The sequence below is a fragment of the Hemitrygon akajei genome, chromosome 10 (assembly GCF_048418815.1).
Source record: "Hemitrygon akajei chromosome 10, sHemAka1.3, whole genome shotgun sequence".
Lineage (NCBI taxonomy): Eukaryota > Metazoa > Chordata > Chondrichthyes > Myliobatiformes > Dasyatidae > Hemitrygon > Hemitrygon akajei.
Genome location: NC_133133.1, coordinates 151,152,651 through 151,173,191, shown reverse-complemented (window position 1 = coordinate 151,173,191; position 20,541 = coordinate 151,152,651). Strand labels below are relative to the sequence as shown.

The 20,541-nt window shown below is 42.4% G+C and overlaps 1 protein-coding gene across 3 annotated transcripts in view; it reads left to right on the top strand.

Moving 5' to 3' along the window:
- Positions 1–18,940, top strand: part of LOC140734825 (muscarinic acetylcholine receptor M2-like) — a 74,340-nt gene extending 55,400 nt beyond the window's left edge. For all 3 annotated transcript variants that reach the window (XM_073059401.1, XM_073059400.1, XM_073059399.1), the window contains one exon: positions 13,458–18,940. In XM_073059401.1, coding sequence (XP_072915502.1) covers positions 13,488–14,900 — 1,413 coding nt within the window. In that variant the 5' untranslated portion in view covers positions 13,458–13,487 and the 3' untranslated portion in view covers positions 14,901–18,940. The remainder of the gene's footprint in view (positions 1–13,457) is intronic.
- The last annotated feature ends 1,601 nt before the right edge of the window (positions 18,941–20,541 follow it).

The following is a 20,541-nucleotide window of genomic DNA, read 5'->3' as shown; positions in this document are numbered from 1 at the left end:
AAGTGTCCTGAATCATGGGAAGTTCATATCTACAGATGTGCTGGGCTGTCCGCAGAGTCCTGCGATTAAGGGAGGTACAGTTCCCATACCAGACAGTGATGCAGTCAGTCAGGATGCTCTCAATCGTGCCCCTGTAGAAAGTTCTTAGGATTTGGGGGCCATACCAAACTACTTCAACCGTCTGAGGTGAAAGAGGCGCTGTTGTGCCTTTATCACCACACAGCTGGTGTGTACAGACCCCGCGATATCCTCGGTGATGTTTATGCCGAGGAACTTAAAGCTGTTCACACTCTCAGCTCCAGATCCATTGATGTCAATAGGGTTTAGCCTGAATCCATTCCTCCTGTAGTCCATAACCATCTCCTTTGTTTTTGTGACATTGAGGGAGAGGTTGTTTTCTTGACACCACTGTGTCAGGGTGATGACTTCTTCTCTGTAGGCTGCCTCATTATTATTTGAGATTTGGCCAATCAGTGTAGTGTCATCAGCAAATTTAAATAGCAGATTGGAGCTGTGGGTGGTGACACAGTCATGAATATACAGAGAGTAAAGTGAAGATTCACCCTAATTTATCTAATCTATCTCCATAGCTACAAATTTCCAGGCCTGAGTTAAGGCTCTTCGTTACCTTTTTAATTCTTCCAGTCATGTGTTCACCATTCTGTAGTTGTTTCTTAACTCATCTGAAAGACAGCTCGTGGAGAATCTCTGTGCTTTATATTCTCTGCTTTAATCATCAGGCCATCCCACTCAGCAAACTGTGTTAATATGATTTTGTGACTGTATGTGCCATTGTATCTCTCTGTTCGATACGCAGTGTGTGACTGTAGGGATTGTGTTTCGCACCTTGGCCCCGGAGGAATGCTGCTTCGTTTAGCAGTATACATGTGTATGGTGGAATAACAATTAAACTTGAACTTGAAATCTTTGTGAATGCTTCTTAACATCCTTATTGATCTATGCTGTGACCTTTCAGCATCAGGAGTCATCCTTTCCAAAGTCTATCTGTTCCTCCACATTTTCCCAATTATCCACCCCTCACCTTGTTGTACCTCTTCAAGTGGTCATGACAGAATTCCATTTGACACTTTTTTACACGTCTAACCAGTCCATGCACATCTTCCAGCTTCCCACCTCAATGTTGACAACAAGGAATTTTTAAAGTTTATTCTGTGTTATTAATATCCCCTGTTTCATAATACTTGCAGTTCTTTTGGCTGCAGGCAATGTTTGTTCTGGAGCAGATGTTAGATTCATTGCTGTATGAACATTGTTTTTATCTTGCAAGAAAGTCAGTGTTGGAAATTTTTACACGGACAAATGAGAATTATTGTTAATTGTCTGTCAATTAGTAATGATGCTTTGAAAACATTAAAATGATGTAATATATGCATTGGTATTGACAATGTCAGTACACATGACAAGAGGCTTTTACGATTGGACAAACTAATTGATATTTTTAAGCATCAATTTGAAAATCATTAGCCAAATCTTGCAAGATTAGTGTACCTGAATCACTGAGAGTTTACCTGCAGCCCCCCCCCCCCCCCCCCCCCGACTCCATATTTTTTTCCATCCAGAACCTGTCCTGGAATTGATAATCTATCTGGAACACTAGAAAACGACGGAGCTAACAGACTTGCTTCTGATTTGGAGACAGAGAAAGAAATAAAGGAATAATAGTGATGAAGAATGAATTAGAGTTAAATCAGAAACAGTAGGAGGGAAAATGCAGCAGATGAAAGGGGAAAAAAATCAGAAACAAAAGGGAAATGTGACAAATTTTAAATGTCTACATTAAAAATCTATAAAGTATACAGAAACTAAGGGTTTTTTTGAACTAAGTCTTTAAAGATATTTCGCAATTTCTGACAACATAAGGGGAGGCCATTTGGCCCATCAAGCCTTTTATCAGTTCTCAGAATTCCTATCAGTAACATTCTTCTACTTCCCTGTCACTTACTCTCAATCACATGCCCAAAAACTGCATTGTAATTCACCTGGCATCCGCCTGCACCAAGGCTCACTTAGAGTGGTCGGTCAATGCATCAATTTGACTTTGAGATGAGGGGGAGCCTGCAGCAACTGAGGAAAGCACACACGTCCGCAGAGGGGGTGTGCAGGAGCCCAGGGTCTTACCTGGGTCGCAGAGTTCTGAGGTGGCAGTACTAACTGCTGCTCCACTCTGCACCTCTGACGGCTTGACGGGAAAGTTTCCACTTGTAAGGCTGGGCCACTCATGACCAATAAGAAAGTTAGTTGAAGAGATAGTGAAAGAAATGGAAGAATATTTCAGGTGAGTTACGTGCACAAGTGTGAAGTAAGTCTTTTGTGAAACGCAAACGCTATTGTGTTGAAATGCTTGCTTCTGTGCCATGAAAACCACGTAATAGTTTGAAACTCTGACTTTTCCCCCCATAGAAATCAAATAAACTGGAAATCTGAAATAACTCGAATTTAATTCTCCATTCCACCCCCATCTGTCTGTGGCTTCCTTCACTTCGAATGAGGCCCAACTTAAACTTCAGGTATAGTATCCTGACTTCTGTCTGAGCATGTAGTGACCTTCCAGATTCAGCAGTGAATTCACCAATTCAGCTAACTTTTTAAAACGTTCTGGGTGGCACCGTAGTGCAGCACAGGGCTGCTCGTGACTGATAAGGAAGTTATGCTGCTGTCTCACATCTCCAACAGTCTGTGTTCAGTCCTGATCTTCGTTGCTGTCTCTGCGGAGTTTGTACATTCTCTGTGTGACTGTATAGATTCAATACTTATTTCCACTAGAAGGAAGCCATTTACTTAGCAGTGATTGAGAATGTTTTCAACTGAGTTTTATCATAGTCCTTGGCATCTTCTAACTTGTCAAGGGTATTGGATTTGAGTAAGAGGAAAGAACAGCTTTGCTTTTGTTTCTATTGCACCCAACATTCATGTATATCTTTCACACTTAGTCGCTATCATTTCCACAGTCAAACTTTTCTCTGTACTCCCTCTCTCCTGAATGATTCCTTCACTGTTGCTATTAACTGTCCTACATCAATTTTCCTCCTGTTTTCTTGATCATTTTCTTTTCTTTCCTCTCTTTTATTCCCGTCTGGTTTTGTCCCTCATTTCTTCAAACTCTCCTCTCTCTTTTCTCACTTCAATGCTTCGGTGTCCACCCTACCTCTCGCGGAGGAGAGAGATCAGGGAGCTGGATTGGTCTCAGTCAGGAATGGACACCTCAGACAGAGCATTAGAAAGTGAGCTTGCACGCAGCTCCAGAAAGAGCACGGGGATCGGAACTTTGAAAAAAGAAAGTATAACAAGAAGTTAAGTGGTAGACGAGGAACCTGAGTGACCCCAATTCACTCATGTAAGATGGAAGCAGTCAGGTCTATTTTCAGGCTGCAAGGGGCCTGAATATCTGTGCAAGACCACAGACTGATGCAGCGCAGTGAACATTGTTCAAATACCACAACCAGTCCAATTATCATTGAATTTATCACCCATCTTTAATTTGCCCATTTGATTGTTAATTAGATGCCATTACCAATTATAGCCAATGTAGCAGATGGAGAGATTTCTTGCCGTGTTGAGACAGAATGCAATCCTGAATCGAAGTAGAAGTGCATTAATTGTCATGCATCAGTAGGCTAAAGATTGTCGGGTGTGGACCTGTTGCTCGTTAATCCAGTAACGCCTGAGACCGTAGATATTTGGTGTCACTGATGAGGAGGGAGCATTCCTTCATATGGGGCACCCATAGAGAGTACACTAAAGATGCTGGCAGATTTCAGGGTGGGGAGTGGGAAGTCAGTCAGATTCTCTGAACTGGGTGTGTTCATCCAGATGATTGAGATATGGTGGATGGCAGAGTGAGAGGTCAAACCAGAGGGAGCAGAAAGATGGGGGGGTGTGCTAATTAGAGCCCATGAAATAACTTCCATAAAGTAGCCCATGAAATTAGTTACATTTGTGAAATGGTGTGAGTTGACCCACCATCACTGCAGCCCATTTCTGAAAGCGTGGACTTTCCTTTGTGAGATGTATTTTGAGGCTTTATACAAGAGGTTCAAAGTGGCAGAGTGATTCAGCACGAAGGGACGTTACTTGGTCCAGGATGCCCTGCCAGCTCTTTGACAGTAAATCATCCAAAGTTGCCTGTCAGAGGTCTACTGGAAAAGCTCAGCGTAAGAACAATAAATCATTCAAGGCCTTGTTCACCATATGAAGTCATTGGACACTTTCCTTCTGGCTTTCCTGTGTGCCTTAGCCAAAATTTGCTGTGGTTCTCTTCAGAGTCTCTACCAGACCTGACCCTGCTTGTACAGCTTGTTCCTGTCCGTAGAGGGAATACAGAAGTCCTTGAGGTGATGATTTATCATGTCACTGTTTTCATGTCCTGCTGAAGGGTCTTGGCAGTCAACTGTACTTTTTTTGTTTTCCATAGATGCTGCTTGGCCTGCTGAGTTCCTCCAGCATTTTGTGTGTCTCGCACTGTTTCCAGGCTGTGGCCAGTTTTTTTTGGTCACAGGGAGTTCTTGGGTTAGTTTTAAGTTAAGTTAAATTCAAGTTTAATTGTCATTCAGTGATACATATGAGTACTGCCAAACGAAACAGCATTTCTCTAGGGCCAAGGTGCAAAACATACTATAAAGTGAGATATATATATAGAGAGAGAGCGAGCTCATAGCCTATAGATTGATGGTGCAGCAGTCCTCATCACATGCTAGTGCAGTCACAGAGAAAGCAATCCAACCAACTCATTTCCCACCAAGCGACCACTGACGGGAGGGTTTCAGCCCAAAACGTTGACTGTACTCTTTTCCTAGATGCTGCCTGGCCTGCTGAGTTCCTCCATCACTTAGAGTGTACTGACGGGAGGGGCCAGCCCCCAACCCGGCACAGACTCCAGCTCTTGCCCACATCGGCTCCAGCGCCTCCTTCCCTGTAGGTGACCCTGTGAGGGCTTGGTCCGCATTACAACTGAGGCCATGCAGCTCCCCCACCGTCGCTCTCCCCAGTGAACCAGAGAACCAGACTTGCAGTATTCTACATTATCAACGTGCAGCAGGATCTTGCAATCACAAGAAAAGCATCCAAGACAATCATTTATGCCGTTAATTGGACTGCCTCAGATGCTTTACTCCTTGGGTGGCTGTAGCTCCAGCTCCACCGCCATTGAGTACCACGCCAGTGGGACAGACCTGCAGTATTGTTCTCAATATCTATCGATCACACAAAAGATGCAAAGGCGGAACAGTTACGCCTTCGTTTTAACTTGGAGAGGCCGCTGTGACTGAGCACGCTGCAATCTTATCAGACATTCAGCAGACGCTCAACGTCTCTGCTGACAAAGTATGTGAGGGTCTGGATCAGAGTGCAAAGACGATAGCAGTACACCTCCAGCTATTATCAGACCCTCTTCAATACAACTTCCCTCTTTCGAGTCATAAATCTTTGTTAATAGCCATTTCTTCCATCCAGTCTTATTTTCAATCCAGACACTCAAGAAACAAAGGAACATCTGAATGGGGAAAGGAGGTCCGATGTTTTGAGTCAAAATTCCGCTTTGGGGATGTCGTGCTGCTCACCCTGCTGAGCCCTCCAACGGATTGTTGTTGCTCCAGATTGCAGCATCTGCAGGCTCCTGGGTCTCAGAAAGCAAGGGAAACCAAGGGCTCCACCTGAAACATCGGCTATTTATTCATTTCAATAGATGCCGCCTGGCCTGCTGAGTTCCTCCAGCGCGGTTGCACATTTAAGATAACAGCCGGTGTGCGGGGTAGGCGGTGATCCCGTGTTTGAGGTTAGCGGTGAGGAGGCAGGACAGTAGCATCTGGATTAATTCTCCTCCTGAGTTGTTAGTTACACAATCAAATGGAGCAGTAATGTATGAGGGGTGATTGATAAGTTTGTGGCCTAAGGTAGAAGGAGTCAACCTGGCACATTTATTTTTCCACACAGTCCCCTCCTACATTTACACACTTAGTCCAGCAGTCGTGGAGCATACGGATCTTGGACCTCCAGAAAGTGTCCACAGATGGGTGATTGATAGGTTTGTGGCTTAAGGTAGAAGGAAATGAGTTATGCAGCTCACGTTACATGCACATGCAAGTCAACTGTTTGAGTGATTATGCAGAAAGTTTGAAGTTAATAGCGCATCTCATTCTACCTTAGGCCACAAACCTGTCAATTACCCCTCGTACACCACTTATAGGTGCTTTTCAGAGTGCTTTGTGTGCGTTGCTCTGGATTTCCAGCAGCTGCAGACTTCCTTGTGTTCATGATTTTTGCTGCTCCACCCTTTCACTTCAGGAGCTCTTCCCATAAAATAAGTGAAGGCCGAGAGCCCTGAAATTTTCAAGAGAGGGCTCAGTAGGGGTGGAGGGTTTTGTTGCAAATGCAAGGGAAATGGAGTTGAAGTATAACTGAGCCAAACGGAGGGCTCGTCTTATTCTAGTGAAGATCTGCTTCTCAGAAGTGTTGGAGAATGCATCCAATTTAGAAGGAAGAGCAGAAAATGAAGGAAAACTTAAAAAGGCAGAGTACAATTGATTAAATATCTACAAATACTCTTGTCAATAATGGGGGGAAAAGGCAATTGCAATGTGTGCGGTAAGCATACATAAAAAGGGAGTGTGCAGTGTTGGGTCTGAAGTGCCAAAAGATTTACTGGTAGGAGGCAGCAATTGAGATGCTAATTGTATTGGTGAGTTGCTTATTATTCGATGCTGATGACAGGGACCTCATGTTACCAAGGTATCAAAGACTGATTTGAAATGCTAAACCAAGGCTCGATGTCATTTCCTTAGAGGGTTCTGTATAAAGTAATGGTAGCTTTCACGGGAGCTTATGTGATCTAATTCCCAGCAATGATAGACACAGGGAAAGGTAAGCAAAACATTCTGGAAGTGCAGAACAGCAGTTGTACGGAGAAATATGTTGCTGATATCTGAGGTAAAGATCCAATCATAAACAAGAGAAAATCTGCATATGCTGGAAATTCAAACAACACACACAAAATGCTGGTGGAACACAGCAGGCCAGGCAGCATCTATAGGAGGAAGTACGGTTGACGTTTCGTGCCGAGACCCTACTTCTTCCTGTAGATGCTGCTTGGTCTGCTGCGTTCCACCAGCATTTTGTGTGTGTTGTTTGAATTTCCAGCATCTGCAGATTTCCTCGTGTTTGCCTGCTATTCTAAGCCATGTTGCAGGAAAGGATGACTAAACAGAGAGAGGAAAAGTTTCATGTCTTTGGAAAATTACAACATCCCCACTGTCTTTTGGGACTCTCTGCCCCATAACAACTCAAAGTGGAGAAGGAGCATCCGTGATGCATGGTGGCGTAAATAGCAGAAGGAACACAGTACTTCTCAAGCTATGTTCCCATCCATCCGGCCCCATTTGTGGAAGAGTCCACAGTTCCCACAGTGGCCTAATCATTCACTCCAAATGGAGTAAAAATAAGTTATCTTTTGGCTCAAGAAATCAGGAGGAAGGAGATCTCATCCATCATTGAGATTTTTCGCCTGTATGTAATATTTTTGCAAGATAAGTTTTTTAACTGACCTGTGGTGACTGTCATCTACCTGTGGTCAGGAGAAAGTGGACCAAAAAAGATTTGCATCCTGAACTCTGAAGGTGATTGGGGTGGGATTGGATACTTAATTGTAATCAGCTGACATTGGCTTGCACAACTCATGGAAGTTTCAGTTACCAGAAGTAGCATGGCAAGGATGAAATTAAATAATGAATAATAAAGTTTATATTTTAGAGGATATTGTACCAGTTAGAAGTTTTCACCAGAATTGCAAATACAAAGATTCATCCTCTAAAATATAAACTTTACTATTCCATTGTTTGGCACAATGTCCTGGGCCAACAGGCTGTCCTATGCCATGACTCCTGCTGTGCTCCTTGTCATTAAGCAACTATTCGTGAAACTTAACAACATGATTCCTCAGTATAAGATGAATTATTGACCTTATTAAATCAACCTCATTATGCACTTGCAATATTTGTTTACCTGCACTGCATATTTTCTGTAGTTTTTACACTTCATTTTGCACTGTTACACATTGACCTTGTTCTATCTCAACACACTGTGTAACGATCTGTATGAACAATATTCAAGACAAGCTTATCACTGTATCTCAGCACAATGTGACAGTAATAAACCAGTTCCAATTCCATACTGGTAGGAGATCTCACTGACAAGTTACCTGCAAACTGGTCAGAAGTACCTCGTGCCTCAGCCATTTCTGAATGTGGAATTCTCATCAACACCAAGTCTGCAGTTATAAAACTAATCAAAACTTTCATTTTACACCTGGACGTTGAAGGAGTAATTTTACTTGGCTAATAACTTCCTCAAGGTGGTGCAAAATACTGTAAATGTGCTGCTGATAATATTTCTTCAAACATTCTATATTCATTTTTATTTTGGTTTGTTTTCATGCATGTGCACATGACTGAGAACACGTAAAGACATGGAGACAATTATTATTTTCTCTTTGTGTGTTTTAATCTGCTATAAATATTGAAAATAGTCCATCTTGTCCAAGATTATATACATCTCCTCTGCTTAATCTTCAATATGACCTTAATTTCTTTATTTTCTAAAGTTGTCAACTCTTTCTACATATTACTCTTTCCTGTCTCTTTGTGATCCTTCTCTATTCTTTCCTCATTATTTCCTCCCATTCTATCTCCAATAGAATACAGCTCTCAGTATTACTTTTAATTAAATCTCTTGATGTATTCTATGACTTTAGGCATGAAGCATCTGTCTCAGTCTCAAGTGCATCTTTAAATTTGATGATACTTTTGGACTATAAGACATGGGAGCAGAATTAGGCCATTCGGCCTGTCAAGTCTGCCCTACTGTTCCATCATGGCTGATTTATTATCCTTCCCAACCCCATTCTCCTGCCTTCTCCCTGTAACCTTTGATGCCCTGACTAATCAAGAACCTATCAACCTCTGCTTTAAATATATCCAATGACTTGTCCTTCACAGCTATCTGCAGCAATGAATTCCACAGATACACTACCCCCGGCTAAAAAAAATTCCTCCTCATCTCTGTTCTATTCTGAATGATGTCCTATTCTGAAATTGTGCCCTTTGGACCTAGTCTCCCCCACTATAAGAGACGTCCTCTCCAAATCCTCTCTATCTAGGCTGTTCAATATTCGATAGGATTCAATGAGATCCCCTGTCATTCTTCTAAACTCAGTGAGTACAGGCCCAGAGCCATCAAATGCTCCTCGTAGATTAACACTTTTATTCCCATGAACCTCTCTGAACCGTCTCCAATGCCAGCACATCTTTACTTAGATAAGGGGCCCAAATCTGCTCACAGTACTCCAAGTGTGGTCTGACCAATGGTTATAATGCCCCAGGATTACATCCTTGCTCTTGTATTCTAGTTCTCTTGAAATGAATGTGACCACTGACTCAAGCTTCAAGTTAACCTTTAGATAATCCTGCACAAAGAATCCCAAGTCCCTTTGCACCTCTGATTAAATTTTCTCTCCATTTAGAAAATAGTCTACGCCTTTATTCCTTCTACCAAAGTGCAATACTATACACTTCCTTACACTATATTCCATCTGCCCATTCTCCCAGTCAGCCTAAACCTTCTGCAGATGTTTTGCTTCCTCAACGCTGCCTGCCCTTTCAACTCTTTTTGTGCAATCCTGAAACTTGACATAAAGCCATCAATTCAGTCATCCAAATCATCGACATATAACGTGAAAAGAATAGGTTCTGACAAAGACCCCTGTGGAACACCACTAATTGCTAGCAGCAAACCCGAAAAGGCCCCTTATTCTCACTCCTTCTCTTCTGCCAGTTAGCCAGCCTTCTATCTATGTTACACACACAAAATGCTACCTGGCCTGCTGTGTTCCACCAGCATTTTGTGTGTGTTGCTTGAATTTCCAGCGTCTGCAGATTTTCTCATGTTTGCGCTTCTATCTGTGCTAGTATCGTTCTGGTAATGCCATGAGCTCTTAATTTGTTAAGCAGACTCATGTGCAGCACCTCATCAAAACCCTTCTGAAAATCCAAGTAATCAACATCCACTGACTTTCCGTTGTCTATCCTGCTTGTTATTTCCTCAAATAATTCCAACAGATTTGTTAGGCATGATTTCCCCTGAAGGAAACCACTCTGACTTTGCCTGCTTTATCGTGTGCCTCCAACTACACCAAAATCTCATCCTTAATAATGACTCCAACACCTTCCCAACTACTAAAGTCAGGCTAATTGGCTTATAATTCTCTTTCTTTTGCCTCCCTCCCTTCTTAAAGACCATAAGACAAAGGAGCAGAAGTTGGCCATTCGGCCCATCGAGTCTGCTCTGCCATTTTATCATGAGCTGATCCATTCTCCCATTTAGTCCCACTCCCCCACCTTCTCACCATAACCTTTGATGCCCTGGCTACTCAGATACCTATCAATCTCTGCCTTAAATACACCCAATGACTTGGCCTCCACTGCCACTCGTGGCAACAAATTCCATAGATTCACCACCCTCTGGCTAAAAAAATTTCTTTGCATCTCTGTTCTGAATGGACACCCTTCAATCCTTAAGTCATGCCCTCTTGTACTAGACACCCCCACCATGGGAAACAGCTTTGCTGCATCCACTCTGTCCATGCCTTTCAACATTCAAAATGTTTCTGAGGTCCCCCCTCATTCTTCTAAACTCCAAGGAGTACAGTCCAAGAGCGGTCAAATGTTCCTCATATGTTAATCCTCTCATTCCTGGAATCATTCTAGTGAATCTTCTCTGAACCCTCTCCAACGTCAGCACTTCCTTTCTTAAATAAGGAGCCCAAATCTGCACACAGTACTCCAAGTGAGGTCTTACTAGTGCCTTATTGAGCCTCAACATCACATCCCTGCTCCTATACTCTATTCCTCTAGAAATGAATGCCAACATTTCATTCACCTTCTTCACCACCGACTCAACCTGGAGGTTAACCTTAAGGGGATCCTGCACGAGGACTCCCAAGTCCTGTTGGCATCTCAGAACTTTGAATTCTCTCTCCATTTAAATAATAGTCTGCCCATTTATTAAAGAGCGGAGTGACATTTGCAATTTTCCAATCTTCCAGAGCCATTCTAGAATCTAGTGATTCTTGAAAGATCATGACTAATACCTCCTCCTCTGCTACCTCTTTCAGAATCTGGGGGTGTTGTGCATCTGGTCCAGGTGACTTATCTACCATTTGACCTTTCAGCTTCCCAAGCTTCCTTAGTAACAGCAACAACACTCACTTCTGTCCCCAATACTTTTGGATTTTTGGATACTCCTAGTGTCTTCCACAGTGGAGACAGACACAAAATATGTATTAAGTTTGCCTGCCATTTCTTTTCCCCCATTACTACCTCTTCAGCATCATTTTCCAGTGGTCCAATATCCACTCTCGCCTCTCCTTTTACTTTTTTATATTTCTGAAAAAATACTTTTGGTATCATATTATTGGCTAACTTACATTCATATTTCATCTTTTCTCTCTTTATGACTTTTAGTTGCCTTTTGTTAGTTCTTAAAAGCTTCCAAATCCTCTAATTTCCCACAATTTTTGCTGTATTATTTGTTCTCTTTTCCTTCTATGCTGTCATTGACTTCCCTTGTCAGCCAGGGTTGCCTCATCTTCCCTTTAGAATGCTTTGGGATGTATCTATCCTGAGCCTTCTGAATTTCTCCCAGAGACACCAACCATTGCTGGTCTGCTGTCCTCCCTGGTACTGTCCCCGTCCAATTAAATTTGGCCAGCTCCTCTCTCATGCTTCTGTTATTCCCATTTTTCCACTGAAGTACTAATATATCTGACTTTATCTTCTCCGTCCCAAACTGCAGGGTGAATTTATCATATTATGATAACTGTCTCCTAAGGGTTCCTTTACCTTAAACTCCCTAATGAAATCTGGTTCATAACACAACACTTAATCCAGAATTGCCTTTCCCCTGGTGGGCTCAACCACAAACGTTTCTGGAAACCCAAATTGTATGCTTTCTATAAATTCCATCTCTTGGGGTTCGGCACCAACCTGAATTTCTCAATCTACCTGCATATTGAAATCCCCCATGACTATTGTAACATTTCCTTTTTTAAATGCTTCTTCGGTCTCCTGTTGTAATTTGTACCCCACCTCTAGGCTACTGTTCGAAGGCCTGTATACAACTCCCATCAAGGTCTTTTTAACCTTGCAGTTTCTTAACTCTACCCACAAGGGTACTCCATCTTCCAATCCTATGTCACCTCTTTCTACGGATTTCATTTCATTTTTTACTAACAGAGCCACTCCACCCCCTTTGCCTACCTGTCTGTCCTTTCTATACAATGTATCTTTTGACATTAATCTCCCAACTATGATCTTTCAGCCACTATTCAGTGATGCCCACAATGTCATACCTGTAATCTCTAACCTCTACCTTATTCCATATACTGTACAATGTGCATTCAAATATGACACCTTTAGACATGTATTCCTCACCCTTTTCAATTTTGCCACCATGTTAGACTTCAACTCATTCTAGTGACTGCAACTTTGCCCTATCACCTGCCTGTACTTCCTCAGTCTCACTACAGACAGACAGACATACTTTATTGATCACTGCATCTACCTGTATACCAACTGCCCCGTCTTCAGCCCTCTCATTCCAGTTCCCATCCTCCCTGCCTAATTAGTTTAAACCCTCCTCCACAGCTCCAGCAAACCTGTCCACAAGGATATTGGTGCCCCTTGGCTTCAGGTGTCACCTATCCCTTTTCTACAGGTCATAACTTCCCTTTTTAGGCTATTAGTTTCAAGAAAATTAGACCATAATTGTTTAGCATTCTCATGGGCTACATAACCAGGGGAAATCAATAGTGTTAGGCCACCATTAACATGGTTCTGTAGTATTCTATTTTGAAACACATGCTGTTGATCTGATGTGACTTAGTCCCAGATTCTTCTCTCCCTGCTGGACTTCGCTTCATTTCTGCTTCTGACTGCAAGTTTATTGGATTGGATGGTTGTTCCTCCTGTAGGAGAGGGATAATCCTGCGCATCTGTTCTTCATGCGTCATTTCTGTAGGCAATTGGGATTTCTCGTATTCATGTAGTTTTTGCTTTTAAAGCACGTGCACTTAAAAGAACCAAAGTATCAGAGGTTTCCCTTCATTTTAAGTGCACAAAGGTGGACCACTGTAATGAAAACATGTTTGCAGTGTCAGGCATCAACATCTTCATTCAGTTAGGCACTAGTAATTAACTAATAATTCATAATTAATTGTATGTACAATAAGTGATCTCTTTGATTCCTGTTTAAAAATTAATCCCTCAGCAATAATCTTGAAGTTTATTACAACAGATGGTCTTGTGTGTTCTTGCTGGTGAGACTTCAATTAGAAATCCTTTAATGCTTGTTTGCTAATATTTTCTCCTTTTTCTCTTATTTTCTACATTTAGGCCGCTTCAGTGCTAACTCAGAGGGAAAGGATGGCTAACTCAACACAGACAAACGCATCTCTCGGCAACCTAACAGACATTGAAAGAGGGAGCGCTTATAAAACAGTTGAAGTAATCTTCATTGTGATTGTAGCAGGATCTTTGAGTCTGGTGACCATTATCGGAAACATTCTGGTTATGCTTTCTATCAAAGTAAACAGACATTTACAAACAATTAACAACTATTTTATTTTCAGCTTAGCCTGCGCTGATTTGATTATTGGCGTGTTCTCTATGAACCTGTACACCATTTACATCGTCATTGGCTACTGGCCCATGGGCCCAGTGGTATGTGATTTATGGCTGGCTCTAGATTACGTTGTTAGTAATGCATCTGTCATGAACCTTCTTATCATCAGCTTTGACCGATACTTCTGTGTGACAAAGCCTCTCAGCTACCCTGTGAAGAGAACCACCAAGATGGCAGGGATGATGATTGCAGCAGCTTGGGTGCTGTCATTTATACTGTGGGCTCCTGCCATTCTCTTCTGGCAGTTCATTGTAGGTGGGCGGACAGTTGAAGAGAGTGAGTGCCATGTGCAGTTCTTCTCAAATCCGGTTGTCACTTTTGGCACTGCAATAGCAGCCTTCTATCTCCCGGTTATTACCATGACTATTTTGTACGTGCACATATCCCGTGCTAGCAAGAGTCGGATCAAGAAGGATAAGAAAGAGCCAGAGTCAAACAAGGGCACCATTTCTCCCAATCTAGTGCGAGGCAAAATAATGAAACCGAATAACAACAACATTTCAAGTGCACCTGACGGGTTGCAGAGTGTCAAAGTACAGAACGGCAAGGCGGCTGGTGAAGTAATGACGGATCATTGTGGCCAAGGAGAGGAAAAGGAGGTCTCCAATGACTCGACTTCCCTCAGTGTGGTCCCTTCCATCCAGAAGGAGGAAGGAACGATTGATGAGAGCACAAAGGTCTCCACTGCACAAAGGCATTTTAGCATCGGCAGCTCCAAGCTCTCCTGCATAAAGGTTGTCACTAAATCCCAAAAGAGTGACTACTGTGCTACCACAGTTGAAATAGTGCCAGACAACAGCACCAAGAATGGTAAAGACAGAGAGCTCGCCGCAGCCCACAAGATCATTAAAATGACAAAGACCCCTGCTAAGAAAAAGAAGGGAGCTGTAACCAGGGAGAAGAAGGTGACCAGGACCATCCTGGCTATCCTGCTGGCATTTATCATCACCTGGACGCCATACAATGTCATGGTGCTCATTAACACTTTCTGTTCAGTCTGCGTCCCTAACACAGTATGGACTATTGGATACTGGCTCTGTTACATCAACAGTACTATCAACCCAGCCTGCTATGCACTATGCAACGCTACCTTCAAGAAAACGTTCAAACATCTCCTCTTGTGTCAATATAAAAACATTGGTGCAACAAGATAAAATCAACAACAAGCTCATCTCCATGAACACTTTATACATGTTGAAGATGACTTTCATAATGTTTATCTATAAATGTCTGTAAGTAAAATGTTCAACATGCCAAGTTATGGTTCAAGTAGACATTATATGTAATATGGTGAAAGCACACCTGAATTATGTCCAATGAATTTCTAATATCTGTTTGAATGAAGAGTGTGCTGATTATTATTATGTTTCTGTGCGAAATGGTAAATTAATCTGCCCAAATTTCAAAAACAGTGTGTTCCAGTTAATTGGGGCTCACTGGGACTTGTACATTTTGGTCCGATTAAATGGCTGCCCCAATTATCCAAAGTTTCATGGAAATAGTTAACAAGGTATAAAAAATGACAAACTACCCTTTAAATAAGTAATAAATTATGTATTGAAATGAAATACAGAATAAATTAGGACACAACCAAAATCACTACAGTATATAAAACTGTATTAGTTCCTGATTGTTATGCTGGAGTTCATTCAGTGTACACTGACGTGCTCTTTTGATTGACTGTAAATAAACAAAATCGTCACAGACACCAAGTGCAGATAGTGGATAGCTTTCAAACAGTGCTTTCGATGATTGGAGCCACCAAATCCTCGTTTTAATTGTAACATTCAAAATGATTGCTGATACCTTCAAATTCATCATAGTACCTAACTTGTTGAAGTAGTGAAATTGTTTCATTTCACCCCAGCCGTTTCTGGCATCCGCAAGCCTCAATGCTTGAAACTGCAGTGAGCAAAACAGTTCCAAGTTGTCTTACTATTTATCATCTGCCTACGATCAATGACAAAAGTCACTGCTTTTTGAACACAAACACGCAAGTGATGCTATTTAAAACTGTTGCTTTAATTACAGTGAAGTGTATAACGGCCACATAACTTGCATGTGACTGACGCTAGTTCGAAACTGTTTGGCAACAGATTCCTGCCCCAATTAAGTGGCATAGTTTCCCAAATAAACAAAGGAATCCTAATTTTTTTCAATTTATTTTTTTCATTAAGTGTTGTCTTAAAAAAGCGGCTGCCCCAATTAACCAATGGCCCAATTAATCCCAATTCACTGAATTATAAAATTCAACATAGGCACATTCAAGGGGTAATGTTTATTTTTATAGTATTACTCAGTATCAAAAATTGTATCTTGTCCTCTTAATAACTTTGTGTTTCTACTGGATACACACTTCATTACCTTTTAGTTAGTAGTTCTAATTGCTTGCTTCGAAACTTAATCACTCGTTATTTGGAATTTAGATTTAAAGAAAGAAAACACTTTTTTCTATAGATGGTCTCCTATTCTAATAATTCATAGCATTTTGTTGTGGCCCAGGCTGATAAAAATATACCAGAATGATTCTCCTAGTGGATTTTTATCCTTCAACACTTTAAGATCTACTTCTGATTATTAAGAACACAAAAACTTTGAGTATTCAAGGATCAACATCCATAATCCACGAGGTGTAAGTAAAATGAAATTTCTTTAGCCTTCACGGATTTTTGACTGGAGTCATCTACTAACACTGGTAAATAAGCTAATGTAAATCTTGTGGTCTATCTGCTCCAGCTCTGGAAATCTGAGATGATGTGTACAAGATTCCATTGTGTCTTCCTGGCTATAAAGCCTGTTGTAAGTGTGTTTAGTCAAAGAGTGCAAGGCATCAGGATATTGTCTTTTGTTATCTGATACTGGGATTACTTGGTGATCTTGGCAGAGTGTGCTCTCCACAAGATTAGGTGACTAAAGAGATTTGTACGGCACCCTCAATGTAGGGTTAAAAAAAAATCACAGTATAACCAGAAGCACAACACACTAGGAACTGACAGACAGACAGACATACTTTATTGATCCCGAGGGAAATTGGGTTTCGTTACAGCCGCACCAACCAAGAATAGTGAAGAAATATAGCAATATAAAACCATAAATAATTAAATAATAGTAAGTTAATCATGCCAAGTGGAAATAAGTCCAGGACCAGCCTATTTACTCAGGGTGTCTGACACTCCGAGGGAGGAGTTGTAAAGTTTGATGGCCACAGGCAGGAATGACTTCCTATGACTAGTCCCAAAAGAACATGATGAACCAAAATACACACCCTCAGTCTGGAGCTGAAGGTACCCATGGATAATATTTTGCCCTTTTTTAAAAGCCAACATCTAATTTCTGACTGTTGGTATCTAAAAGACCTATGCATAGACTGCTAATAAATTTCCCTGCTACTGAAACTTCATCCAAAAACCACTATCTTGTCAAGGCAATATCTTGGGGACTAAATTTGATGGGTTCAGAAAACTAACATAAGGATTGTGCCCAATTAGCCTGATGCCTGTAATTTCCAATGTTGGAATTATGTCAGTTTGTGCTGACCGCACTTCTGAATGATAGTTGTTTGAAGTCAGCTTTCACTGGCTATTTATTATCTGAGTGCCTCAATATGGATGCAAATTTGTGTTTAGCAAACGTCAGTTAAACTAGCCTGCAATACTCAAAGCCTGAGTGTGTTCTCCTTCCAGGGGGTGGGATTAAGCTATACCAGGTGGTGGAAATTGTTTGGGTACTCGTTTTGAACTGGGAGATATTCACGGATGGTACAGTACAGGAAAGGGAAGACTTCGGGACTATTCCACTGCAGTGGGAGCCGTGGTGGAGGAGTTGGAAAGCAGGAGAGCTGTTCTGCTTCTAGAAAGGATTGGGATGTCCCCTAGCACACTCCGAGCAAATCACTGTGCGATATATGCCAGTTGAAAAGCTGGACTAATCTAACGCACTGTTGGAAGCAAACCACCCACATTCAGTGAATACATCTTCAGACAGCATACTCCACCCAGTGCATCTGACATCCTTTGTGCACCACTGTCGCATTGCCCTATAGAGCACTGTCTTTCAATCAGGTCCACACAGTCAGTAGCACAGTTGCACACGTAGTAAGTCTTGTATCTATTTTTCATAGGCTGCACGCAATTCAGCAATGACAGACACAATATTCAAATAGTGTTGCATAAAGCAGGATATCTCATTCCACCTCAGTCCATCCGGGATACTAGACAGGGAGCAGTAGTTAGAATGGCTGAGACATTGCATCACATGTCCTCACGGAGAGGTGCTGCTTCATGTTAGTGGGACTTTCCTATTGGGTCAATCGTCAAACCACGGCTGAAAGCCTAACCCTTCTCAAATTTCTCCTGTTTTACCAAAAATACAACATCCACATTTGCCCGTGTCCCTCAACACTTTGCTACTCCTGTGCGGTCCATTTCAGCTGGCAAAAAATCACACTCCAGTAAAGTGGTGATGGAAAGGAATTTAAATGATGGCACAGATTCACTCAGTCTGTGACCAAACCAAGTGCATTATTTAGAGATGGGCTCAGTGGTGTATCTTTTCATGTGGAGTGACTCTGGGCACGCAGCCCGCACCTTGGGCTGGGGATGTGCAAATAATTCAGTAGATCACAGACACGTTCTAGTAAAGCGGAGTTAAGTAAGGACTTTTGTGGATAAGAAAGTTTAAAAGGTGAAATTCTTAATTCCAGAAAACGTGCGCATTGTCAAAGAGCATGGAGGAATCCACATCAACCTTGCAAAGGGATTGGAGCCCATCCATTGCTTCACAGAAGTGTCATTTTGGGTTGAAGACCCAGTGCCTTGCAGCTGATATCTCAGATCCTGTTGCAGCACAGGCAGGCTCCAACCAAATGTTTTTGTGTTGATGTGGAAGCTCGGATTTTCACTGTCTAAGCTCAGGATGTGGCCAGCATGATGGGAATACTAATGTTCAAAGGAGATGACAGGCTGTTGCAACAATACAGCAATCTCACCTCGTTCACAGTGCTGGGATAACTGGGCAGTGACGTGGAGGGAGCAGCAGTGGCACTGTGCAGTGAAGACTACACTCATTATCCAACAATTGTCATTCTGCCGGTTGTCGTGTCATGAGAAAGGACATTCAAGCCTCACAGGATATTTAGGAGCCCTTCTCATCAGAAATGATGCCAATCCTGGTGGGAGGGTACAGTTCAAAGACAGCCTTCAATTGCACACCAAAGCCATTTGCAGTCTCCTTCACTAAAGTTCCACGACCAGGCTACACTCAGCCCAGCCGGCCCTACCACTGATTTTGCTCTGCATGAATCTCCTCCCAACTTGCTTCAATAATTCCATCAAAGGTTCAAAGGTCCAGTTTGATGTCAGAGAAATGTATACAACATACATCCTGAAATGCTTTATGTCCCCAAACATCCGCCAAAACAAAGAGGTGCCCCAAAGAATGAACGACAGTTAAACGTGAGAACCCCGAAGTCCGCCCCCAGCTCCCCCCCTCTTGTGCATAAGCGGCAGCGAGCAACTATCCCTCTTCCCCCCACCGACAAAAAACAGCAAGCATTGGCATCGACACCGCCACCGAGCACTCAGGTGTGAGCAAAGCAACAGCAAAAACAAAGACTTGCAGTTACCCCAAAGACTTCACGTTTCACCCGGTATTCGACATACCACAGGCGCTCTCTCTCCATCAGCAGAAAAACGTATTTCCTTCCTCACAAACTCCATTCAGTCTCCACTTAAGTGTGTCTGTATATTTACTTAAGGCACCTTCTGCCATGGCAATTTTGATTTCCACTTTCTTACCTATCTTTGGATAAGTAATTTGGACTTTTTGGTGATTAACTTGTGTTGTTGGCCTTTGTCTGCTCCAGCTGACCAATGGAGCTATTCTGTCGCCATCCGCTTAGGTAAAGACACTGAGGGTGAAAAAATGTTCTTATTCCATTTGCCAAGATTGGATTGATAAAACCGGTTTGGAATATTTATTCTGAGTTGGCTTGTATTTCATGTTGCAGCTGAATACATTTTTGCAGAATAGGGAATTAGGATGTGTTTTGCTGCTGCAGTTGAATGAATTGGTACTGCAGCTGGATAAGCAGACAGCCTGGCCAAGCATGCCGCTTCTTTTTCTCTTTCTTCTTGTTCCCTTTCTCCTTCTGAACCCCCCCTCCACCACTTTTTCTTAGTGTTTAGCTGCCTGACGTGGAGCTGGTTAACAGAAGCAGAGCCCCTGTAAAGGGAAGCCTGTGTGGCACACAGCAGAATTAGAGCCATAGGATCATCAAAAAGTACAGCACAGAAACAGACCTTTCAGCCCATCTAGTGAGGGGGCCGAAAAATTTAAACTGCCTACCCCCATCGACATGCACCGGGGACCATAGCCCTCCATACCCTTATCATCCGTGTACCCATGCAAACTGTTCAAATTGAGCTTGCATGCACCACTTGTGCTGGCAGCTTGTTCCCCACTCACACATCCCTCTGAGTGAAAAGGTTTCCCCTCATGCTCCCCTTAAACTTTTCCCCTTTTTCTTCTGCTGTGTACTGCGGAGCTCCTCTTGGGTGGCGTAGGCAGTAGAGTCTTCATTGTGGCTCAGCAGTAGTTTGCCCTTTCACAATTTTGTCTGGTAGCCATGTGGCATTTGTGTGTGCAAGAATCCCTGTGCTGCAGACCATGTTGTAGGCGTTAACCCTTGACCTCCCGTAACTGCCTTTTGGTTAGTTGTGGCGGTTCAGCTGCGGACCGTTACAGAATACAACCACCTCGACAGCATTGATCTGTGTCAATGCACCAATTGCTCGT